Source organism: Balearica regulorum, chromosome 5 (assembly GCF_011004875.1).
Source record: "Balearica regulorum gibbericeps isolate bBalReg1 chromosome 5, bBalReg1.pri, whole genome shotgun sequence".
Taxonomy (NCBI): domain Eukaryota; kingdom Metazoa; phylum Chordata; class Aves; order Gruiformes; family Gruidae; genus Balearica; species Balearica regulorum.
Window position 1 is genome coordinate 28,377,448 of NC_046188.1, and position 24,143 is coordinate 28,401,590.

Consider the following 24,143-nt stretch of genomic DNA (forward strand, 5'->3'; position numbering starts at 1 on the left):
GTAGTGAAGAAAAGCAAGCCATTAAGATTGTTGACAGGGAAGTAGCAGAGTAAATGAAAAACTATCCACTGGATCAGAGTGCACTTTGCTCTCTTAATTTTATGCATTTTTTTATTGCTCTCTCTCCCCTTCCTTTTTTTTTTTTAAACATGGAGATTTATCATTTTCCTTGCCTTTTCTTCTTACAGTAAATATATTCTTTTCTGAAAGCCACCTGTGTCCAGATGTACAGCATGTAACTTCAGAAGTAATCAAATTGTTTCTATCATAAGCGCACTTTAGGTAATGAATGATGTTTAGCTAGCTGTGACAGCCCTTCCTCTTATTTCATGATTATATGAATATCCTTGTTATTCAAACTGACTTTCAGATCCAGCACAACTCAAAGGAGAGGGTATTTCAAATGATTCCAAAAGAATAGGGTGCCCTAATCTTAAGTTTTCTGAAGTAGTATTCAGCTCTTTTTTAGCTGTGAAGCGCCTCATTGAAAGATTGACTCACTGAACGCTGGTGAATCTTGACAGTCCAAAAGAAAGCATTTACGCCAAAACCTTTGCCTTACGTACAGTACAGTATATTAATTTTCAAGAGTAAGGCAGAACACCTGATGATAATTTGTTGTTTAGTGAGACATAATGTTTCTGCTTGAAGATCAGTTAGTAGGCTAACAAAATTTCTTGCAAAAGCTCAATATTGACATCTAGTCATCTAGCAGCATAGAGGATGCTTTTCCTAAGATTGTAATTCCTCCATGTAGTTTCTAAGTTATGCTGTATTTCCATGTGCAGAATATTTGCAACTTTTCAAATAGGATCCAGAAAGTGGAAGTGGAGATATATTTTTTAAGATGTTTAATTAGTAAAGTGATTTGGTATAGTGCAATTATTGCAATCCTGCAATATTTTTAAAAAGAACTTTTCTTTTAACCTGTTAGAATCATAGGAAATCCAGTCTTAGACGTTTACAGGGTAACTATCAAAATAACCATTCATTCCTGAAACTGTTGAGGATTTTCAGGTACGAGACTGCTTGTGAAAAAAAGTGTCAGTGAGATGTAGACAAGATTCCTGGAAGCAATGGGCCACGATGGCAGACTAACGACTTGCAGGTGAGAGCTTTTTCCTTATCCAGTGGGACTGAAAGAATCAAAGGAAGTATTAACATGAAAGGGAGACATGTATTATGCCTTTACAACCTTGCTCCCTAATCAGTAAGTAATCATCAAGACGAAATATAAAAAAATCATAAGTGTAATATCAATATGGCTGTAATTATTCTTTAATCCCAGAAACTCACACCATGAGTGTGTTCTTCTAAAAGAGTCGAAATGAAACCTGAGAAACAAAACATGTTATTTTTTCTCCACTTTCTGAACTAACTTTCTGTGGTGAAATAGAATCCTGTCCCAACATTATGTGGGAATCTTCTCCTCGCACTCATGCTGTCTTGCCAGAGTGCTTCTTTCCATGAGTTTGTATTTTAGCGTATCTATCTCCCACTTGATACTGAAAAACTACCTTTTTTTTCTGCCTTCTAGCAGAAGTAAGGTTGATTTAAGAAGAGTTGTGGTTGGGTGAGATTGCCTAGAACTACCAATTTCAAACTCTTCCTCACTGTAACATATTAGGAACCAGGCCAGTGTTTCTCCTAAGTACATGCAGTGTGTCAGATACACAGCCTTCAGGCGCACAAGTGCAAGGTAGTTAGTGAAAACTCCTTAGGAATTGATGGTGTCCCAATTTGACTGTATGCCTGTGTGCAAGGCTGAGCCCTGGTTGTGAAGGAGCTGTTTGGGTTTTTAAACATTGTCTGTATTTTCAGTGCTGATATTGCAATAACAGTGTATTTTTAATTTCCTTAATTTCTTCCTCTGTTCTACAAAATTGAAATCTCTATTGGCACAAGCACTACACGTTTGTTTGAAAATGTTTGTGGACTTGTGTGTGCTAGTCATGTATATGTGAGCCCCTAAAATTAATACTGGATCAACATTGAAATAAATCTGGCTGAATTTATTTCAATGGCTGGAGCTGCTTAGCGTGCATTTGGAGTTCTCCATCCAGTAATTTTTAACATCCTAGAAAATCATAATCACTGCATGCATGCACAGTATTCAATCCTCAGGCTGCTGCTTTAAATAAGCTTGAGTTTATAAAAGGTACGAAAGATGCATATTGAGGGCTCAAGGTGAGACTGGTGTATCATAGTTACATATATTAATCTCATATGTAACATTATCATACATATTTTTGACTGAATCCTATGGTTCTTTCTTTGCAGCTGTAAGAAATAGCTTTGAGACTAGATAAGCATAACCTGTGTTAATCTCTACCTAAGTCAATATAGAGTTTGAAGTAACAGTTCCAACTAGAGACACCATTCATTTCAGAGGGTGCCAATTCATATAATTAGTAATAAGTTGAACAAGAACAATGATGAGAGATATGTTGCTTATCAAAGCTGAAGAGAGAGGAAAGGGATAATAAATTGTGCCACATACGATGATTTTCAGTTCGTGTTTATTTTCTGAAATAGCTCGGATGTCTACTTTCTTTTTCTATTATAGACCTGTCTGATTCCTGTCTAATAAGCTTCTTTACAGTTCACTAAACTTTGTATCAGATCAAACTTTAATTTTAAAATTTTAACTTCTCTGAAAAATTGAGCACAGAATACCACTTTTCATCTTCTTCCAACACATATGTTTAGTTAAGTACAGATGTGTCTCATTCCCCCATTTTATATCCTTTGCTCAGAAGGAAAATGTGAGAAAGTTCAGCTCCAGCTCTAACACTGTCAGAAATGCATGAGCACTTTAAAACAGGTTTTTAAGGTGACTTCAGATTATCATTATTAAATGTTACTGAAATAGGTATAGAGATCCATGAAGTAACAATTTGAAATATTTTTAAATGAGTTCAGCATAGTTTCTTTATTTTGGCAGTAGCACATCAGATTTAGGGGAGGGAAAGAGGCTTAAATTTTGTGCTGATCTTAAGTAAATTGACCTGGACATAAACCCTCTAGACAGAACAAGGTAAGTCTGTTTATTGTGGCAAGTAACTCTTACTGGTGTTCATTTAAGCTCTTTATTGTTATTCCTGATTTTAAAAGCATATCTACAACTTTTTAAGTGGTAGGTAGTAAAAATAAATCTGAAGAATAAAGGATTCTATCAAAAAGAAACCAATGGAAAATTGAGAAAGTTTTTTTTACCTTACTGTTCAAGTGCCTATCCCATAAAAAGACTGCAAGGGATAGCGTGAATTCTTGCAATTAATGGAATTGTCTGTAAGAGATACTTAGTCTTGCCTACACCGGTAATTTGATAGTACATAGTGTTCTTATAAGGAAATCTGAAGAGGATCGTGAAGGTTTTTTATTTTGGTGGATGATGTGAAGTGGGCTGAAGATACTTCTGTACAATTCCTGGGTGATCCATGTTGGAACTGCAGCTTTCATTACAGTTAACTCTCGTTTGTACTGATGCTAAAGTATTAGCAGTCTCAACAGAGACAAGGAACCACTAATTTAAATGGTCATAACAAATCCTCTGGTCTTTTCATAAACAAAAGTGGGTTTACTCTAATGTTAGCTGTTGGGAGGCTGCAGGATGTTTTCAGTAGCGGAGTCCTTAATTTGGTAGTTCTCAGAAATGTCACATTTGCTTGAGTAAAACTGGAAGAAGAGCGGGAGGTAAGCCTCCATTAAGTATTTAGTTTCACATTTTGAAGATGAGACAAAACATCCTTCTAGGGAAAAAGCGTATATCTTTAAATTATCCATTATATATAGTCATCTTTTCTGTATAGGGCCAGCTCTTCCCTGTCATTTAAAAGCTTTAGTCTTTAGGTGTACGCTATATTACATATACCATAATATTCATAATTGTATAATAGTAGTCTTTCTGATAGTTTATATAATAATTTATATATATATATTTGTACAAGTTATGAAAAAGTAATAGCTTGCCACTTCAATAGACAATTCTAATTTTCCAGAAAACTTACTTGTCCTCTTTGGAGTTGTGCATTTTTTTTCTGAAGATGTAAATTCCATGCAGGGTACTGCTGTTAAGCTAATTTGTATTCCAGGTAACCATTTCCTGAATGAGCTAGCTGGAATAATACTGGTTGAATTATTGAACTTATTGGCACAGCCCTAGCTTTAACTGTATTTCCAAATGTTCCATGGTCTCACTGTTTGTTCTCATGCATGTTAACATTTAAAACTGTGTTCTGATGGTCTAACTCATTTATATTACATTCTGTACTGGATATTATGTGCGTGTGTTTTTAACACTCTGTACTGGAAAAAGTATTTTTGTTGTACTTAAGAAAACAAGGCTCTGGACTTTCCTGGCTTTTAAAGTCACGTAATTAGGATGTAGTGGTAAATAAATATTGTCCCTGTATGTAAATTTTAGTGCATGTTACATATACTTTTTTCCTACAGACATTGACGATGCTCAAATTCTTCCACGTCCACCTCGAGTCAGACATTTTTCACAGAGTGAGGATGCTCCAAGTGAAGTTTTTGGTGCATTAAATGAGGAACAGCCACTGCCACGAAGCAGCAGCACCTCTGACATCCTGGAACCATTCGCAGTTGAACGAGCCAAAGGTGCAGTTCCTGTCATTGACAGTTCATCCCATCATGCTCCAAGCTTACAGAGTTCCACTGAGACCTCTTCAATGCATAGATCCACTGAAAGCCATATCACTGATACAAATAGCAGAGAGTCCTCCTTGGAAGTTGGGGATAGTATTTATGACCATCTTTGTCATTTAATAGGGCCGGTAGAATTTGCAAACACAGCCTTTGAACAAAACCAATATGTTGACCTTGAAGGTGAAGATGATCTCCTTTCCTCTCTGAGAGAATATCTTAAAGAAAAAGAAGAACTTTGCGGTAACTTTGAGATAGATAAATGTGAGGCTTCTGCTCACGAAGTTGATACATCAGTAAATAGGAACAATAGATTACCACTGGATGGATTAGAAAATAGAGATCAGAGCGGTCAATGCACGAATAGCATCACTGTTACAGAAAGAGCCGATAACTCAGAGCTGCACCTAGAACAAAACCAAAGTGGCTTTATAAGTAATATTGCACCTTCTCAAGTAGACATTTTTACAAGAAATCAAGCGCTCGATAAAGCCAGACAGTTAAATATTGATAAACAATATGAAAGCATGTTTGGTCGTGAGTCAAGTAGTCCTAGCAGCAAAGAAGGGAAGAGATACCTGTACAGGCAAGCTGCCACTGAAGCTGACGTAGATTTAGTTGTGGAAGCAGCGGTAGCTGAAAAGCATAAAAGCGCCCAGTTTAATGAAAAAGTAACCAACTCACGTGTTATGCATGCAAAGAAAAGTCTTCCTAAAGCAGAAGTTAACCCTCAAATGCCTCACATCACAGGCACAAACAAACTGTCACCAACTAAAAGGAGTATATCTGAAACCGTAACTCATAGGGCCAAAATCATGAAAATAACGACTAAAAAAAGAAATAGCGTTCATGTTACTTTTAGGCCATCTACAGAATCGGTTCAATTTTACAATCCTCTTGAGAGCAAAGAGGCCGCTTGGAAAGCACGACTTCGTAAACTCAGTGGCTTCAGTAGTAGCGGTAGTGGTACCAGCACCAGCAGTACCAGTGCGAACACCAGCTCATCAGCTGTCACGGAGCTGGTTAGACCTGGAATATATAGACCTCTAGATGCAATCAATGCTGCTTCAGCTGGCAGCAAGCAAATTAAGGAATCTACAGAAACTCAAGCAGCCATGTTGCAAAAAGAAGGTATTGCAGTTAATCAGTTCCATAATCGTAGTGCTTTTAGAGCATCAGGTCAGGAGTCAGCACAACAGCAGGGCTCCCTGGGTGGTGTTTATAAAACTGTTGTACATGCTCTTTCGAAGCCGAAGGCAAATGTTTCCCCACAGAGGCAGAACAGAATGCCAGCAGAGGCTCCACTGAGGGATCTGTACAGTCATGTAATGGGCTATTTTGGAAGGAAAGCTGCAGGTGAGCACTAACAGTGTGCAGAGCGCAAAAGGAGAAAGGCAGCACCAGTTTGGCTTAATGCAACTGAAGCAAGCTCTGATAAGCAATCAAAAGGCTTTGGGATGATCACTGCTTTCCCTGTTTGGTTATGCATGCGCCTACAGCCAGCTGATTTTTCTCCCAGCATAAGTTACTTTTACATACTTTAAATTACTAATTTCCCTTTTCAAGATATTTTGTTGAACCTCTTTGCTGCTGAAGACCATCAGGTTAGGGAAGAGGAAGAGACAGTAAATGACCTAACAAAGGATTAAGCCTTGAGAGCTTTGAATTTTCATCTACCATGCAGAGCCATAAAACACAGCCTACTGAATGATTGGCATATGCGTATTTTCTCAGAATGTGCTGTTCTACTCTGAGCATAGTTTGTTTGTCAGAAGGACCTGGCTCTTGACCAGCTAGGTTGAACTAATTGTGTTTCTGGTTCATTTAGTGTGTTTTCTTCTTCCTCCTCCTCCTCTTCCTCCTTTTCCTCCTCCAAAACAAAAAAGCCCCTCAATTTACATTTGGAGGTCAGTTTAGATAACTTTTAAAACACAGTCTTAAACAGAAATCTGTTACTGGAATGATTTCGTTATGACAGTTCTCTGTGAGTCTAACAATAAGGTTTTGTTTGAGTCTTTTTCAAAACGTGCTGTAGGCCTTTCTGTATTCATTCATCAAAATGGATGCAGTTACATCTTGGCAACATCTTTCATTGCTTTTCTTTTTCTGGGAATCATGGATGTTTCATGAAGGTCTCATGATAGTCTTTCTCCTGCTAAGTGAGACCTCTGTGGACTGATCAAAAAGAAGGCTGGCACTCAAATATCCATTGTCTAGTTCACATAGCCTTAAATGAACAATAAATTAATTTTCAGCAGTAATGTAGGTTTTCCTTTTTCCCGTTGTTATGCTGGCATGATTAACAGAGGATTCTATAATGCATCCTGCATCGAGATGTTAATGCCACCTGAGGGCAGTCTTTGTAAGCATAGCACCATGAGAGCCTGACTGACATGGTCTCAAAAAAGCCATTTGCTTCTCTGCAAAATCTAGACTTTTGAAAAAGATATCTAGAAAGCACTAAATTGTGGAAGTACCTTTATTTGAAATCTGTAACATTTAACAGAGCCTCATTATTAGGATGAACTACACTGTGGTCTCACGAGAGATGGCACTGGGAAAATTTCTTACAGAGAAAACATGAACTGGAATACTTAAAGACTTTAAAGGTGAAGATCATGAAATCAGGTGTAAACAGCCACAGTTAAATATGAACAGTATAGTTATATCAAGAATATAACGCTGATAAATGGGTGAACTTAATTAATTGTTCATAACCATTGAACCATACCAGAGTTTGAATTTTCATTCCATATACTAGCATGTGATTTTATTACGTAAGATTTTCTTTGCACAATTTATACTTACTGTATACAGTGCCACATTGACATTTGTTGTTAGTATATATTACAACCTAGTTTACTTTTGCCACTACGTTGCTCTTCATTAGGAATGCAATGAAGAAGGAGCCTGTAGGAGTCATATAAAATTTTTAGGATTTATTACTTATTTGTCGTGATATGGAGGAAAAATATATGCTATATCCTTAAAGCAAGCATTAACAACTTTGAGTAGTGCTTACCTAGAAGCTTCTTGCTCTTAAAGGTGGTACTGGAAATCCACTAACCCTTGCTTAGTAGGAAGAAGAAGCCATACTAATTCTTTAAAGTAGAATCTGCTTTAAAAGAGGGAAATTCCTAAAATGCATGTTGGCGATTTTGATTTTTTAATTGTGTTAATTAGCAGGTTTTCTCATCTGTTTACCTTTTGTTTTGAAAATGCCTTGATGTGTTCTTTACTATATACAGTTGTTCATTTGCTTTTTTAGCTAATAGAGAGGACATGAGTCAAAAGCTGCACCCTATTGATAGTGATATTGGCAGTAGCAATACAAATGTTCCTGACCTCATGGATGAATTTATAGCTGAGAGACTCCGCAGTGGTAGTGTGCTGGTAAGCCTTTAAACTTCCTACATTTCAATAAGTAAGTCTGCAGTATGCGTGAACTCATGGATGACGTTATAAATCAGTTCACTAAAATGTATTTCTCTGGATTTTATGAATCAGAAAGAATTAAGAATGTCACTTAATTGTTCCTTGCCTTGATAGATTCATGCTATTTTATGCCATTTGTGTTTTCATATCTATTAAATCTTTGTTGTGAAGCAATGTAGAAGTTACTGTCAGACAAATAGTCTTGTTGAATTAAACAGCCTTAATTGCACCTGTAAAGATCTTGTACACAGACACTTTCAGAATAATATTTATATGTAAATTTCAGTCCTCAGTGTTGTACATAGTTAGATACCATGCTGTAGTATGGTACTATTCTCTACGGGTATAGTCAGTGCAACAGACTACACCAGAATATGTTTTTCCATCATTTTTTTTATTTCACTTACAAGTGTTGAATAATTTCATGTAAGTAGTTCTCTGCTAATTGAACCAATTTTTCATATGCTTTCTTCCTATGCTTTTCCAGAAGTATTGTGTTGTTTGGAATGTCATTCATCATGAGAAATTTTAATCAATTTAAGTGAAGATTTTCTGGTTACTATTGAATGCTTACAGAACAAGACACTGATTTTGAACAGATAACTGTTTATTAACTAACAACAAAAGGGAAATATTAAAAAAAAAGTTGCAAATTAAGAACAGAGTGGGTAACAAATGTAACATTTGAAAGTTGTTCAGTTCTTTTTTCTGCCTAGAATTTTAAAGATTTTTTTAAGAAGGTCATTTTAAGACATGCTCCTGTAGAAAGTTTCAACAAGTAGTTTAGGTTGTTGCTAATAAGGGTCAGAAGAAGATTCTTCAAAGTAATTTAAAAAAAATGATTTATCACATTTTATAAATGGCAAGAGAGGATCTATAGAGTTTATCCAAATGTGTACTTTTTTCTCTTTTGTATTGAACTCATATTTATGAAACTTGATTGTTGGTGCAAAGTTTTCTTCTTACTAAGTTATGAGTTACAAGACAAAAATGTTAACTTGAAGTCTATAAAAAAAACCCCATTAACTTAGTCTGCAAATTAATAAAACTGAAATCATCACGGCTGGCCACAGAAGGAGAGAGAAGAGAGGAAATACTCTTTGTTTCACATAGATGGACAGGAGTATTGATGATTAATACTTCAGACAGGAGAAGTGATACTTTCAATTAGGTAGCAAAATCCAGCCAAGATAAGTTGAATAAATATTTTGAAACTGCCACTGATTTTGTAATCTAGCACACAAAAATAGATATTCCTTCTTAAAACAGAGTACCAACTTATTAAGATTAGTTTTAGGTTGTTATATCTGTTGAATGCTAAAACCTTGTATCATGAAAAGCTTGCCAGTCTAAGTAAATCTCTAATTAGTAGTAGCTTCTATGATTCTGTGATAGTAAAAGAATAGACAAGTTACTGGGCCTAGTGTAAAATGAAGTCATCTTCAGTCTCATAATGCATAAAGATTTCAAGCTGTTTCATAAAACAGCTTTTACTACTTTTATCTCTCTTCTCTCTCAAACAAACAGTCCTATCTGTGAAAAAAAATGGCTTAAAGACTCCAAATAGAACACCACCTTAGTTTTACATGAGCAAATCTATAAGCCTTGTTACTGCTATTATGCTGTCTTTGGTGTCCAGGTCAATACTAAGATTTTGGCTTAATCATAGGAAAATTAATGCATGGATTAGTATATTCATTTGCTTGTGGTGTACATTGAATTTTTGCTTATAGCATGGTAGCCTGTAGGCCAGAAAACACAAAATTCCTCAACAGTTTTTTTCTGCTTGTGTCTGAACCAAGGTTAACAAGTTTCTTTCATAATTTAGACATAATCTGGAGATAATATACTTTTTTACTATTTTTCCTCTCTCAAGTCTTGCCTAATATGTGTGTGGCACATGCTAGTCTGAATCCTAGCCTTTTCAGGTATGTGCCCAAAAATTCATTGTGCACATGAAATTTGTATTTGCAAAATTCTGTGACTGCATGTGTTCTTTACTTACTGCTGCCTGTCTGGGGTTTTGGAAAGCCTTGGCTATGTATGTAGTCTGATGACAATTTCTGGTTTAGGTACTTACAAACTATTTGTTACATTCTGACATTTGCAAATGTGGATTGCTTTTCCATTTTATGTAAATCAGCCATCCAAGATTGTACGATAATTTATGTGTCTTCAATGTTTAGAATGTGACAAGAAGAGGAAGCAGTCCTGGCAGCCTGGAAGTTCCCAAAGACCTTCCTGATATATTGAACAAACAGAACCAAATGCGTCCTATAGACGACCCAGTGTGCCTTCCGAATGGACATCACCTGCCAGTGCGGGCAGCAGTGACCTCATCAGTTCAGATAGCCACTCTGACTCTTTCAGCGCTTTCCAGTATGATGGCCGCAAATTTGAAAGCAAGTATATTTTTCCAAAAGTAATAACATTTTTGATTGATTGATTGTGAATTTCCTCCCCCCCCCCCTTTTTTTTTTTGTAAAGTTGTATGTCAGCAGTTTTCTGTAGAGAGAGCTTATTTTGATTTCCCATTGAAGTCATTAGCAAGTTAGTGGAGCAAGCAGAGTTCTTGAGAGAGGCTGTTGTGTTTATAGTGTACTCAACAAAACAGCACTGCAGTACTGCTGTGCAAAAAGCAGAACAACCGTGAACAGAAGTTAGAAAGCAATATTGTCTTCTCCCTGGAGCATATCCGTCTGTTTTGCACAAAATATAAAAATGAAAAGTTACTTATTTTGGAAGTTATTTTAATTATTTTGAAAACATTTAGGTAAAATTTAAGGATAGGCTTCTGATATTTTTACAGTGGTCTTTGCGTAGCTATAGGTTAATCAAGATACTCAGTGTAATATCATAGTAAAATTACTATGCTTTGTTAAAATTACTATGCTTTGTGTAATAACATAATGCTTTTCATTCACTTCATTTATCCATTCCCACTCCTGTTCAACAGAAGGGGTCATTATGGTTGCTAGGAATTATGACTTCTGTATTATGTAAGAGAAATAATGTTTATATGGTAGAATTTAGTGAAGAAATTACAATTTTTAGATATGTAGATGTTATGCAACTAAGTAATGGTATTTAAACCTACATTTCAGCATGACATTTTTTCTTTAGTGTTGAAAAAGCCATTGTTAGAATATTATTTGCCATAACATTTTTAGTTTGAAGTTAGTGCTTTAACACCAACTTGGATATTTCTCCCAGCTTGTAAGTTTTGCAAATAAATTCCTTAATGTATGTTTCCATTATTTTTACTTTATTCTTACGTAGGTGCACTTACAGCAACTAAGCAGAATACAGGAAATGCAATAGGAATGTCTTCTCCAGAAGTACAGTCACAGTTTGCGACAGAAATGAGAATATTCATAATAGTAATTACTTTCTGCTGTTAGATTTTATGTCATTTTGCAACAGTGTGTTAGTAGCATAGGAGATGCACACGTAAGTTTTCCATGGAGGATTTTGGAGATCCTGGGCTTTTGGGTTTTATATTAGTGGTATTTTGAGGTTGTAAGTTAATACAGTGCTTTCCTCATACAGATTTCAGCTTTGGCACTGAGGCAGGGACGCCAGCTTCCACTGACGTTGATGCAATTTCAGGCCAGCAACAGAGTGCTGAGGAGCAAGAAGTGGCCAGTCTGACTACACTCCACATAGACTCGGAAACAAGTAGTCTCAATCAGCAACCATTGTCTGCTGAAGCTGCAACTATTACTGGTAAAGTAGTTAAAAAAAAAAAAAGGCAAAAAAAAAAAGGCATTTATTTCAGAAATTTTCCACTCATCCTGAAGAATGCAAGTTCCAACTTCTGCAATGAATCTATATTCTATATAAGATGATTCCTGGATTTCAATTATTTTTTGATTGCCATTGAAAGTAATGTGTGAAATAGCATAAGTGGGAAACCTCTTTCTGACTCAGTTACCCATGTGATCCTTGGCTTGGTGCTAAATGTATTTTAAACCCTCCTTGAGAAAATCTATACAATTACCAGGGAGAAAACTCTTTACCACATAATGTATGCTAGACCTCCTACAAGTGTCTTTCTATTACTGGTAGTCAAATAGCTGATTTCGGGAAGAGTTTTTCCTTGGAAGGCTTTGACAGTGCTCTTCCAAACCAGTGTATCACTCTGAAGTGTCATGGGATTCTTTTATATACATCCATCTTAACCTCCCTCTATGTAGTTTGTTGTGTAACTGGGAGCTTTTAATATGCAAATTGTTATCATGCCATTTAAGATCAGTTTCCATTTGTGTAATTTAAGAATTGTTTATTACTTTCCCTGTTGTTTTCATGAAAAAGTAAGCCTGTTAGGAAGCAATGTCGCACAGCCTTAGCTTATGAGCTTGAGGGTCCACCAGTTTACTTTGCAACTGTTTCTTTAGAGAGAGAATAGCAATTAGGTTAGCAACCACCAAGTAATGCAGTTCACCCAAATTGAATGGGCTCCTCTCTGAAAGAATCTTCCTCTCTGAGGAGTATTTGAAAGAACAGACTCTTCCCAGATTTTGTAAATGAGAAGTAAAACTGTCCATAGTCATTTTCATATTCCTTGTCCCGTAACTTTTACACACTACCATTCCTGTTACAACCCTGGGAACAAGTACCTGTTTATCTGTGAAAGCTTATACCTACATGCAGTGTCTTGTTCTCTCTGAGAAATCAAACTCTGCATTTTCAGGCGTATTAAAAGACATCTTTACTTCCCCCTGCCACAGTTTTCACTTTCTAAAATTGCCTTTCTGCTGAAAGAAGCATGGTATTAGCTTTCGTGGACATTGTTGTTCAGCAATGTTCAGCTTGACTTTTCTTCTCTTCATTTTTCTCTTTCCTGTGTGCTTGTTGAAAGTCCTCACAGAAAAATCTGTTCTGTTTGTTTATATATGTTAATAATTTCATTACTGTTTGGTATTTTGTCCAAGTTTGCACTATAATTGAATCGATAAGATTACAATTAATGACTGAGTTGTCCGTTGAGAGATCTGTGGCTGTCTCTTCTTGTTGTTTGGACCACTGTTTTAGAGAGGCAGTTTTTGTGTGTCACGTGCATTTGGCTGGGTTTCCTGAGGAAGCAAGACTTGTGCAATTATGCTGTCTGTCTCTGACTGTTCCACGTCTCCAACACGTTGGAGCCTATTGTCTAATTTCTGCTAATTAACATATAAGAAAAGAGAAGGGCATTATTTTCTTCAAAGTTTTATGAAAGATAGGCAGCTATCTAGTGAAAATTGCATGTATGCAGAGTCCCATGACAGGGAGGCTGCAATGTGAGTTCACTGTATTAGATACCAGCAAATCTGTGCAGAAACTCAACTTCAAACACACTCGTAAGAATGACTTTTCAGTGGTTCTGCTGCTCAGAAAACTACTTGTTTCTAAAAATAGTTTTGCTTTGAATGTTTTTGGAAGGAAAATTTCTTCTTGGCATATAGGCATTATTTCATATTCTTAGCAAATGATTGCGTTTACTATTGATTGCTGTTTACTAGTCCTAGAACAAGTTGGACCCATAGTAGTCTCAGTCAAATTTGGATCCACATATACTGGAGTATCTTTTGATGCTTCTTAGAAGACCCTAGTAGTTCAGCAAATTTTCCATAATTATTTCTGTCCATTCTCTTCCATCATACGAAGGTCTCTTTCCCTCCCTCCCCTTCCTGCTCTTTCTCTCCATCTCATTCCCTTTCCTTCTCTCTGTATCCCACTCTCCCTCACTTTCTCTCCTCCCTGTCACTCTTTCTCACTCTTGATCTACTTTCATCCATCCCCACTTAATGAGCAGAATGGAAAAGAAGTAGGCAAAGATTTCTTTGAACGTCTGTTAAGTGTGTATTTTACATTATCTTTGTTAGCATGTGAAAAACAAGTGATCAGTAGCAAGAGGGAGAGTATCATTACCTGTTGCATGAAACAGTAGTCTGTGTGTGAAGCTGTAGTGCCCATCTCTCCTGCATAAAGCTGATTTAAATTGATGGTAAAAGCTTCATTGCCTTTGCCATTTAAAGTAGATAGAGACCTTTGCAGTTTAGCAATGTAATTAAGATTGTTTACCGCAATTTCTGTTCTGAAAACACTGACATTTCTGTCAAGTTCTTCAAACAATTTGTTCTCTTTACAAGAAAGAACACTTTGCAGCCAATAATTTGGGAAGATTACTATTTTAAAAAGACTCACCTTTTTCATTGCTGCCCCTAAAGTTCAGTTTATCTCTAATACGGAACTTCACACGTAATATTTTGGGTCCCAGCTACGTTTATCTAAGAGTTAAAATTAATAGGTTTGAATTCCTCCATTTTAACCTGTGCTGATGTGTAGGGAAGTTATGTGGTGAATATCTGTTCTCTTTTTTTCTGCCATGTGACTGTTCTGGCCGAACTCAGCTTTTTATAAGGATCCTTAGGCAAATTCAGGAATTGAAACTAAGGTAGTACAGAAGAAAAATACAAGTACCTACTCCCGCTCCACAGATCTCCCAGTAGAGGAGACCAAGTAATTGACTGGAGAGGTTGCTCAGTGGTGATCGTGGAAAAATGCCTTTGCAGCACTGCCATTCAAACACCTGTATTTTCCCATCTTAGAGGAAAAAACATTCCTCTAACTATACAGAAATTCCCTCCATATGGATTTTCTCTGCCCAATCAGCAGATAAACATCAAAGATTGTCAGTTACTGATTTGAGCTTTTATTTATAAATTAACTTGCATGCATCCATAAACCTGGAAAAGCACTTGTGCCAGGAAAACTGCTTAAACACTTTGCTGGAGAGAAATTTAGATGAGGGAATGTGGAGAGAAATGTGACTGGTTCAGAACACTGAAAGTGCTACTTTGCACCTAAAATAGAGCTCTGTTAATCCATTTATCTATCTGATTTTGATGTTCATCTCTCGGCTTTTGTGCATGTAATTTGTTTTCTTTCAGGGCACCATTCACGGGGAGATCTGCTTACAGTTTTTATATCTTTTCTTGGCCCGATTTGATACATAAAAGTAGCTCAGTTTTCTTTTAATGCTGTGTTTAGACAACATTTCAGTAGCTCAAGAAAATAGAAAAGGCTTTTAAGGTAACTGTTAAAAATTGCATTTGCAGGCTCTGAAAGTGCTTCTCCAATCCAATCTGCTCTTGGATCCCGATCACAGACACCCTCTCCTGCCACTCTTCATGCAGATCATATTGAGCAGAAGGATCTGCAGCTGGATGAGAAGCTCCACCACTCTGTTTTACAGACGCCAGATGACCTAGGCAATATCTGGAATAGAAAATATAAACCTGTTCTTTCTTTCTTTCGAATGCAATATAGTGAAGTAGCTAGTATCACGTTAGTTGTAAACAATCCTGTACGAGACTATTTTGTCTGCGCTTTTAAAAATACTTAATTACAGTGATTTCCTTTAAAAGCAAACAAAACCCTTTTGCATTTTATCTTGCATTTCTTTGGCATTATTAGCAGTGAATTAATAGTCCACACATTTATAATTGTTCTTTTTGATGCTTAAAGTCATGGCAGCTTAGTCTAGTATGTGGCCCTGCCACGGACTGTTTTGTCATTGATGTACAAATAATAAGACATAATTCTAAAGTAATGTTGTAATTTCTTCTTGGAAGCTTGGTTCTTTTCCCTTTCATATTTAAATGAATTTCTAATTACTTCAACTATCTTAGCTATTGAATTCTAGGATACGTTCACTTTGTAAATACAAAGTTCGCATTTCTCCTGTATTTGGTCTCATGAAACAGAAGAGTGTCTGATGTGTGTTTCAGACCTTTTTCTTTGAAGTAGCCTACTGATGGACAGAAATATCATCATTTTGTTTTGTACTTTGCAACCTACAGCCTAGAAGCCATTAGTGTCTCTACCACAGTGGTCCAGATCTTCAAACAAAGAGGCTATGTGATTAGGCTGGATTCAGATTTAATTTTGATTTTGTATGCCTGTGGGAGCTGCAAGATTTTCAGAAAATCTCAGCAAATTCTGGTGCTGAGGTGTTTTGAGAATCCATCTGAGAGGGGCGGAACGGAGATTCTGGATGCCTGCTGCTTTAAAACTATGGCTCATTAGCTAGTTTCGTGTGGCTGTTATGCTCGTTAAGTGTGAGCTGAGTAGACTTTAGCCATCATAATCTATGAAGTTTTCTTTGTAGGGACAAACTAGATAAATCATGTTCCACCTAAAAAAAGAACGTTCATTCGTATAGCACTGATGTGTAGAGAGAGCTAGGTGACAGTTAGACTGTGGTGCTAGGTTACTGAATGTTGCCTCTCCACTCATACGCATGTACTGCTTCTAAAGAGCAGTAGTCAAAGACAAGTTTACTCTCACCTTTCTCTTCAATTTGCAATAAAACACATTCCTACTAGATTCTAAGGAAAATTGTCTTTGTGTTTTATTGGAAAAAAAAATGTAAAGTTGAATTGTAATTTTACTTGGAAGCAGGCAAGTGGAGTTCTGGAGATTCATTGACTCCAAAGAATGTAAGACAGCACTTACAAAAGGAGTGGCCTTTACTAGGTCCGTCAGATCCGTATTAGAGCTGTAGTAGTGACCTTAAATGTTATTTATGGAAAGAATATAAGAAACAGGACAATTTTTCCTCTACAGAATTTGATAATAGACATATAGTTAGACATATCCAGCATTGAGGTGGCTGAATAGGGTAAGAAATACCTTACTCTGAAAGCCTGATCCCCTTTTTCCCCTTTGGTTTTAAGAAAACTATGTACGTAATAGTTATATCAGAACTTTTCTTTCTCTGGAGAGGTAGGTTTCACTATACTTTTTGCTTCCCTTACAGAAACTAGTGAATTCCCCTCAGAATGTTGCAGCGTGATGGCTGGAGGAACGCTTACAGGATGGCATGCAGATGTTGCTACTGTCATGTGGAGGCGAATGCTGGGAATTTTGGGAGATGTCAACAGCATCATGGATCCAGAGATTCATGCCCAAGTTTTTGATTACCTGTGTGAACTGTGGCAGAATCTGGCCAAGGTAAAAGAACTGAACCTCTTCTCCAACCTGACCTGATAGGGCAGGATTTTCAGAAGGAAAAAGCCCACCGCCTTACATATTTACCAGAAATATTTCTCTTTTTGTTTTGTTTTTAATAATTGCAGATAAGAGACAATCTTGGTATTTCAACAGATAACCTAACTTCACCATCTCCACCAGTTTTAATTCCACCACTGAGAATTCTAACACCATGGCTGTTCAAGGTAAATTTGAGCACTACGCAGTGAAACAGAAATAAAAGTTCATGTAGGTGTAAAGAGTGCTTAATGTAATTTTTTTATTTATGAATAATAAATATTGTTCTAAAACTGTAGGCAACAATGCTGACTGATAAATACAAACAAGGAAAGCTACATGCTTATAAACTCATTTGTAAGACAATGAAGCGAAGACAAGATGTTTCTCCAAACAGGGATTTTTTAACTCATTTCTACAATATAATGCACTGTGGACTTCTTCATGTTGATCAAGTAAGTTTAATTACAAAATTCAGGTTAATATAAACATTATAACTAAAAATGAAATTGTTTTATCAAAAATGCTGAGTGGATTTTCAGCTCAGTAATTTAACTTTGTCTTTGAAAATAGTTATGTGAATGATATTTTTTCTAAACTTTGATAAATGGCCCTCATGTTCTTGGTTGTAATCAGGAATGCTTTTTTTTTGTAGTCCATTTCAAGCAAATATGAGGGCAGAAAAGGTACTCTTTCACTTTTTACTGATTGTATGTTACAGATTGAAGCATGCAAGAAAGAGAAGGAAGCAGATCTCTCTAAGGTCTACTGTTCTTCTTACTTGCTCCCTGATGCAACAGTTTAGCTAGCGGGAAAGTAAATTGTGCTCACTACTTTGGAGTAGTTTACTTCTACAGCAAGTATAGGAACCAGCAAACTGAGACATACTGAGTGTATCTAATCAGTGGGAGTAGATCTTTTTCATAGATTTTAATGTGAACAAGTCTGAAAATACTGTATGACTTAAACACTCTTTTTAAAGGCTTGTGTCAGAAGTGTGAAAAAGTTGGTTTTGTGAACTTTTTTGAGGACTAGTTAGAGGCATAGGGAGATCAAAGGTTCAAACAACCCTGTTTTCATTAACAGGGAAAAATAGAACTAATCCAAAATTATTCCATAGATGGCTATGGATAGGACAGATCTCCAGTTTCTGTCCTCTGACAACCAGTTTATGCTGCTTTTCTTGCTGGATTGCAAATCTTCCTATAACATATTGCCATTTAGTTGGATTATCACTACTATTGGAGAAGTATTCAAAGGAGGAAAAGGGTTATTTTTTTTTTGTCTATCTGTGAACTTGGGATGGGTTTTTAATAATGAAAACATTGTATACTTTTTCCAATACTTTTGAAGAAATTGCATCATGTGCAGGCATTTAAAAAACTGCCTCACTAAGTCTGCAAGAACATAATACGCTGTGTTGAATAACTATATACCAGACATGTTATAAAACACTTTATTACCATTCTTTCTTTATATTTTGGTTCCATGTGGATATATGTCAGAGGCTAATACCTATTTTAAAGTTATAGTCAGGTGATACTTGCTGGAGAGGATTAAGCATGTTGTTAAGAAGGTATAATAGCTGGTTATCTCACTGTATCTCTTCTGTACATATTTAAATGAATGGTTAATCATTTATAAAACTCTTAAAAGCTAAATGTAAATAAATATAAGATGTGACCTGGTACCGAGCTCATACAATAGTGTCCAAGGTTAAGTTGATCTATGAGGTATACCGCAGTTTACTTAAATTAATGTGAGTATACTTAAGGAATTTACCTTTTTATGCTACTCCTTGCTCAGTAATGAGTGTCTTAATTGCCAACAATGAATTTGCTTTCTTGTGCTTTTACTTTGACCTTTGGTACATACCTGCTGATTTTTCATTCGTTGTTCATCTTGTTGATACTCTTCTTTTCCATTTTTCCCTTTTCCTTCTGCAAGGATATTGTCAATACAATCATCAAGCACTGCTCGCCTCAGTTCTTTTCACTTGGTTTGCCTGGTGCCACCATGCTTATTATGGATTTCATTGTAGCAGCAGGAAGAGTGGCTGCTTCTTCTTTTCTCAATGTAAGTATTCATCAGTTAATTCTCATTTATGTGCAAGTGGAAAGGATTTGAGAGAAAACTGAGAGGTATTTTTCCTTGACTAGGGTGTTAACTTGACCCCAGAATTCAATGTAACAGTTAGCAAATACAAATACTATGATTCTAGAACACTACGCATGCAAGCCCTCTCCAGAAAATATGTGAAGAATGCAAAAATTACTGTTGAAGCAGAGAATCTTCTTTTACTTCAGAGTTCTCGAAATCATGACTGCCATTTATCTGTGCTTTAAAATGTTTTACAATAAATGTCCATTTTGACTGTACCTTCATTTTAAAAGTATATTTATTCCTCCATATCTCTGCTATGCAATGACTTTGATGATCAGGCTTGAGAACTCAAGTCTTCTAGTGTTTGCACTATTTGGATGTATTTCTGATATTGCTACTCAGCCAACTTCAACTTTATGTAGTAATACTGATACGATTACCTAGGTGCTGTTGGCCTTGCATGACTGTACTTTCTCAAAGCTCCTCATTACTCCCTCCCAATTGTCTCTGAATTTTGACTGTTTCTCACATCATTCACCCTGTAACCATCTATGGAATCCAGCCTCCCTCAAGGTACTATCTGAAGCCTCTGTCAGCTTCTTACAGTTACCTGTCATGTCCAGCAATGTCTCATGTCATGCCCAGTAGTTTTCCACATTCTGTTCAATTAGCTGAACCTAAGACCCAAGCCTAGTTAGTAGCTCAGTCGTTTGTCTGTAGTCCTAACAATTCCTCTGCTTCCTTTTGACCACCATGGAAAATGGGAGCACGGGGTGTCACCTGAGTAGCAGTTCACGGGGCTGTGGTCTCGCTTTGCTCAGCTCTACAGAATTTGCAGAAGGAGAAAGGAAATATCTGTGTAGAGTTTCAGCCGTTGTTCTCTTTTAAGGCAGCTAGAAATATCAGCTTCCTGATTGCAATAAGAATATATATTTCTCCACACCTTTTTTTCTTTTAGGCACCAAGAGTTGAAGCACAAGTTCTTTTAGGATCTTTAGTCTGTTTTCCCAATTTATATCATGAACTACCCGCTCTTCACCCAAACATTCCTGACATAGCTGTGTCTCAGTTTACAGATGTTAAGGTAGGAATTTTAAGAATATTTGGATGGTATACAGCTACCAAGTATATGTTTAACATGGTGTTTTTCCAGGAAATACTAGCTAAACTTTTAAAATTCTAAGACTTTTCAGAAATAATTTCAAATAGATTGTAAGGCTCAAGATCCCATAAAATCTTGTCAAACTTTATAACTGCTATTAACTTAATAAAGTGGGTTTGTATGTTTGTAAGAGGAAATTAGGTGTTATCTCACTGATGTGTTATCTCACCTTTTCAAGCCTACTCTTATTAGGGCTATTTGCAGGTCTCATAGATTTAATCAGCTGAGACAAGGAGATTGAGAGGTTCATAATTTATTGAGAATTCACAACTGGTGAACTCTTTCTGTGTTCCTGGGGGCTTTAGAAAACCTCTGTACATCAGTATGTTCTTCTAGACAAAAAGCAAAGATTAATGGAGACCTTACCCTCTCTTATCGTAACAGTTGGGTAGTGTACTGAAACTCAGCAGAGCTCAGTTCGTGTGTTTAATTGTTGTATGTGTGTCAGGTATGATTACTATGTCTCAGAAAGGCTCCCTGTAAGTTTCCAAACTGTTTCATTTCAGAGAGAGATGATGGCTCGGAAGCTGCTTTAAAACTTACACCCTTTTAAGGGCTGATTTTGAATTTCTTCTTCCTTATTTCTATTGTGTAATGGCTGTTTACCTGTGCTTTTATTTTTTATTTTCTTCTTCTGATGCTTCATGTGATGGAGTTATTGGTAAATCAGTGAATATTTTCCTCTTTATTTTAGGAGCTCATAATTAAAACTGTGTTAAGTTCAGCAAGAGAGGAGCCATCTGGTCCTGCACGGTAGGTCATACAAAAAGAGCTTCTAAATGAATAGATTATTTTCTTTATTATGCTGTTTTGAGGTGGATATATTAGAGAGCTTAAAGTAAAAGTTTATATGTATTTTATTCATGGTTTTCTTCACCACTATCAAAACTGTGGTCCACCATGTGAATTTGAAATTGTTTGTAAACAGAGATATTAAAAGAACAGATATCTTCTGTCAGATCAAACGCTGGTCTAGCCCAGTATCCTTTCTCTGATAGTCGCTGATAGGAAAGGGTGTAAATATGGGTAAGAGTACAAGCTGTATGCTTTTCCAGCCTACTCTGGCGTTCAGCTCAGGAATTTTCTGTACTAGAGAGGCATTTTTTACTTTGATTAAGGACAAGGTTATTTATGAGGGAGGTATGGTTATTTTTATTAGACCACATGATTTAATTTGAAAAACAGAAATAATGCAAGATACGTGAGCCCTTCTCTACAGCATGGAAAAGCAGCAGAAAATATTGAGCTAAGCTTTAAACTGGGAGTGATTACTCTGATGCTTAAACCTGAGCATCTTCATCAAATAGAGAACTTCAGAGAGGATAGTTACCAGTTTTCTGTTTCTTAATTTGCTTAGGATTTTGTTCCTTCTTACCCATCTGTGGTGGGTCGACCCTGGCTGGGGGACAGGTGCCCACCAGAGCCGCTCTATCACTCCCCTCCTTCTCTAGACAGGGGAGAAAAGGTATAACTAAAAAAAAACTTATGGGTCAAGATAAGGACAGGGAGAGGTCATTCTCTAATTATCATCACGAGCAAAACAGACCGAACTTAGAGAGGGAATTCATCTTATTTATTACTAAGCAAAACAGAGTAGAGGAATGAGAAATAAAGTCAAATCTTAAAACACCTCCCCCCACCCCTCCCATCTTCCCGGGCTCAACTTCACTCCCGGCTTCAACCTCCACCCCCCCCAGCGGCACAGGGGGACGGGGAATGGGGGTTACGGTCAGTTTATCACACGGTGTTTCTGCCGCTTCTTCATCCTCAGGGGGAGGACTCTCATTGTTCCCCTGCTCCAGCGTGGGGACCCTCTCACGGGAGACAGTCCTTCACGACCTTCTCCAACGTGAGTCTCCTCCACAGGGTGCAGACCTTCAGGAGCAAACTGCTCCAGCGTGGGTCCCGCACGGGGTCACAAGTCCTGTCAGCAAACCTGCTCTGGCGTGGGCTCCTCTCTCCATGGGTCCACAGGTCCTGCCAGGAGCTTGCTCCAGCGCAGGCTTCCCACGGGGTCACAGCCTCCTTCAGGTGTCTCCACCTGCTCCGGCGTGGGGTCCTCCACGGGCTGCAGGTGGAATCGCTACACCCCCTCATCCTCCCTCCATGGGCTGCAGGGGGACAGCCTGCTTCACCATGGTCTTCACCACGGGCTGCAGGGGGATCTCTGTTCCGGCGCCTGGAGCACCTCCTCCCCCTCCTTCTGCACTGACCTTGGTGTCTGCAGAGTTTCTTAGATCTTCTCGCTCCTCTCTCTGGCTGCAAAAGCGCTCTCTAACTGTTTTTTTTCTCTTTCTTAAATATGTTATCACAAAGGCGCTGATTGGCTTGGCCTTGGCCAGCGGTGGGTCTGTCTTGGAGCCGGCTGGCATTGGCTCTGTCAGACACAGGGGAAGCTTCTAGCAGCTTCTCACAGAAGCCACCCCTGTAGCCCCCCCTGCTACCAAAACCTTGCCACGCAAAACCAACACACCATCCCCAGAGGCTTTCAATTATAGAGTCCTGCCTATGGGACTAGAACAGGAATTTGTAATGCCTACCAAGGAAGGGCACACTTGTGCGCCATATGTATTTGGGTGAAGTGTTTATTTATGCTCAGCCAGTACAGTGTTACTTAACAAATGCAAAATAGTAGAACTGCATGCCTGAAAAATGTTACTGGAAAGATCAGCTCGTTGAACATTAAAACGTTTTGCTTGAAAACAAAGTCAAACAAAAAAAGGCAAAAAAAAAAAAGGCTGGGCAAAGTCAAACAAAAAAAGGAAGCATACAGAGGGTGGAAGCAAGGGCAGGTAGCCTGGGAAGAATACAGAGAAACTGTCCAAGCAGCCAGGGCTCAGGTTAGGAAAGCCAAAGCCCTGATAGAAATTAGTCTGGCCAGGGGTGTCAAGGACAACAAGAAAAGCTTCTGTAGGTATGTTAGTGAGAAAAGGAGGACGAGGGAATATGTGGGTCCCCTCCAGAATGAAATGGGTGACCTGGTTACCCAGGATATGGAGAAGGCTGAGGTACTCAATGACTTCTTTGCCTCAGTCTTCACTGGCAAATGCTTGAGCCACACTGCCCAGGTCGCAGAAGGCAGGGACTGGGAGAATGCAGAACTGCCCACTGTAGGAGAAGATCAGGTTCAAGAATATCTACGGAACCTGAAGCTGCACAAGTCCACGGGACCTGATGAGTTGCGTGTGCAGGCCTTGAGGGAACTGGCAGATGAAGTGGCCAGGCCACTGGCCATCATATTTGAGAAGTCCTGGCAGTCCGGCGAAGTTCCCGCCAACTGGAAGAGGGGGAACATAAGCCCCATTTTTAAGAAGGGTAAAAAGGAAGATCCAGGGAACTACAGGCCGGTCAGTCTCACCTCTGTGCCTGGCAAGATTATGGAGCAGACCCTCCTGGAGACTATGCTCAGGCACATGGAAGGTAAGGAGGTGATTGGTGACAGCCAACACGGCTTCACTAGGGGCAAATCGTGCCTGACAAATTTGGTGGCCTTCTACGATGGGGTGACAGCATCGGTGGATAAGGGAAGAGCAGCTGACGTCATCTACCTGGACTTGTGCAAGGCATTTGACGCTGTCCCACATGACATCCTTGTCTCTAAATTGGAAAGACATGGATTCGATGGATGGACGGACCACGTGGTGGGTAAGGAATTGGCTGGATGGTCGCACTCAAAGAGTTGTGGTCCATGGCTCAATGTCCAAGTGGAGAACGGTGACGAGTGGCGTCCCTCAGGGGTCGG

At 38.0% G+C, this 24,143-nt stretch overlaps 1 protein-coding gene across 1 annotated transcript in view; it reads left to right on the forward strand.

Annotated features, from left to right (window-relative positions):
• Nucleotides 1-24,143, forward strand: part of RALGAPA1 (Ral GTPase activating protein catalytic subunit alpha 1) — a 139,879-nt gene that overhangs the window by 47,695 nt on the left and 68,041 nt on the right. The window contains 12 exon segments of the mRNA XM_075753973.1: nt 4,456-6,024; nt 7,937-8,061; nt 10,290-10,389; nt 10,392-10,505; nt 11,653-11,829; nt 15,204-15,356; nt 16,907-17,100; nt 17,226-17,324; nt 17,436-17,591; nt 19,084-19,212; nt 20,198-20,323; nt 21,096-21,154. Of these exon segments, the coding sequence (XP_075610088.1) occupies nt 4,456-6,024; nt 7,937-8,061; nt 10,290-10,389; nt 10,392-10,505; nt 11,653-11,829; nt 15,204-15,356; nt 16,907-17,100; nt 17,226-17,324; nt 17,436-17,591; nt 19,084-19,212; nt 20,198-20,323; nt 21,096-21,154 (3,001 nt within the window).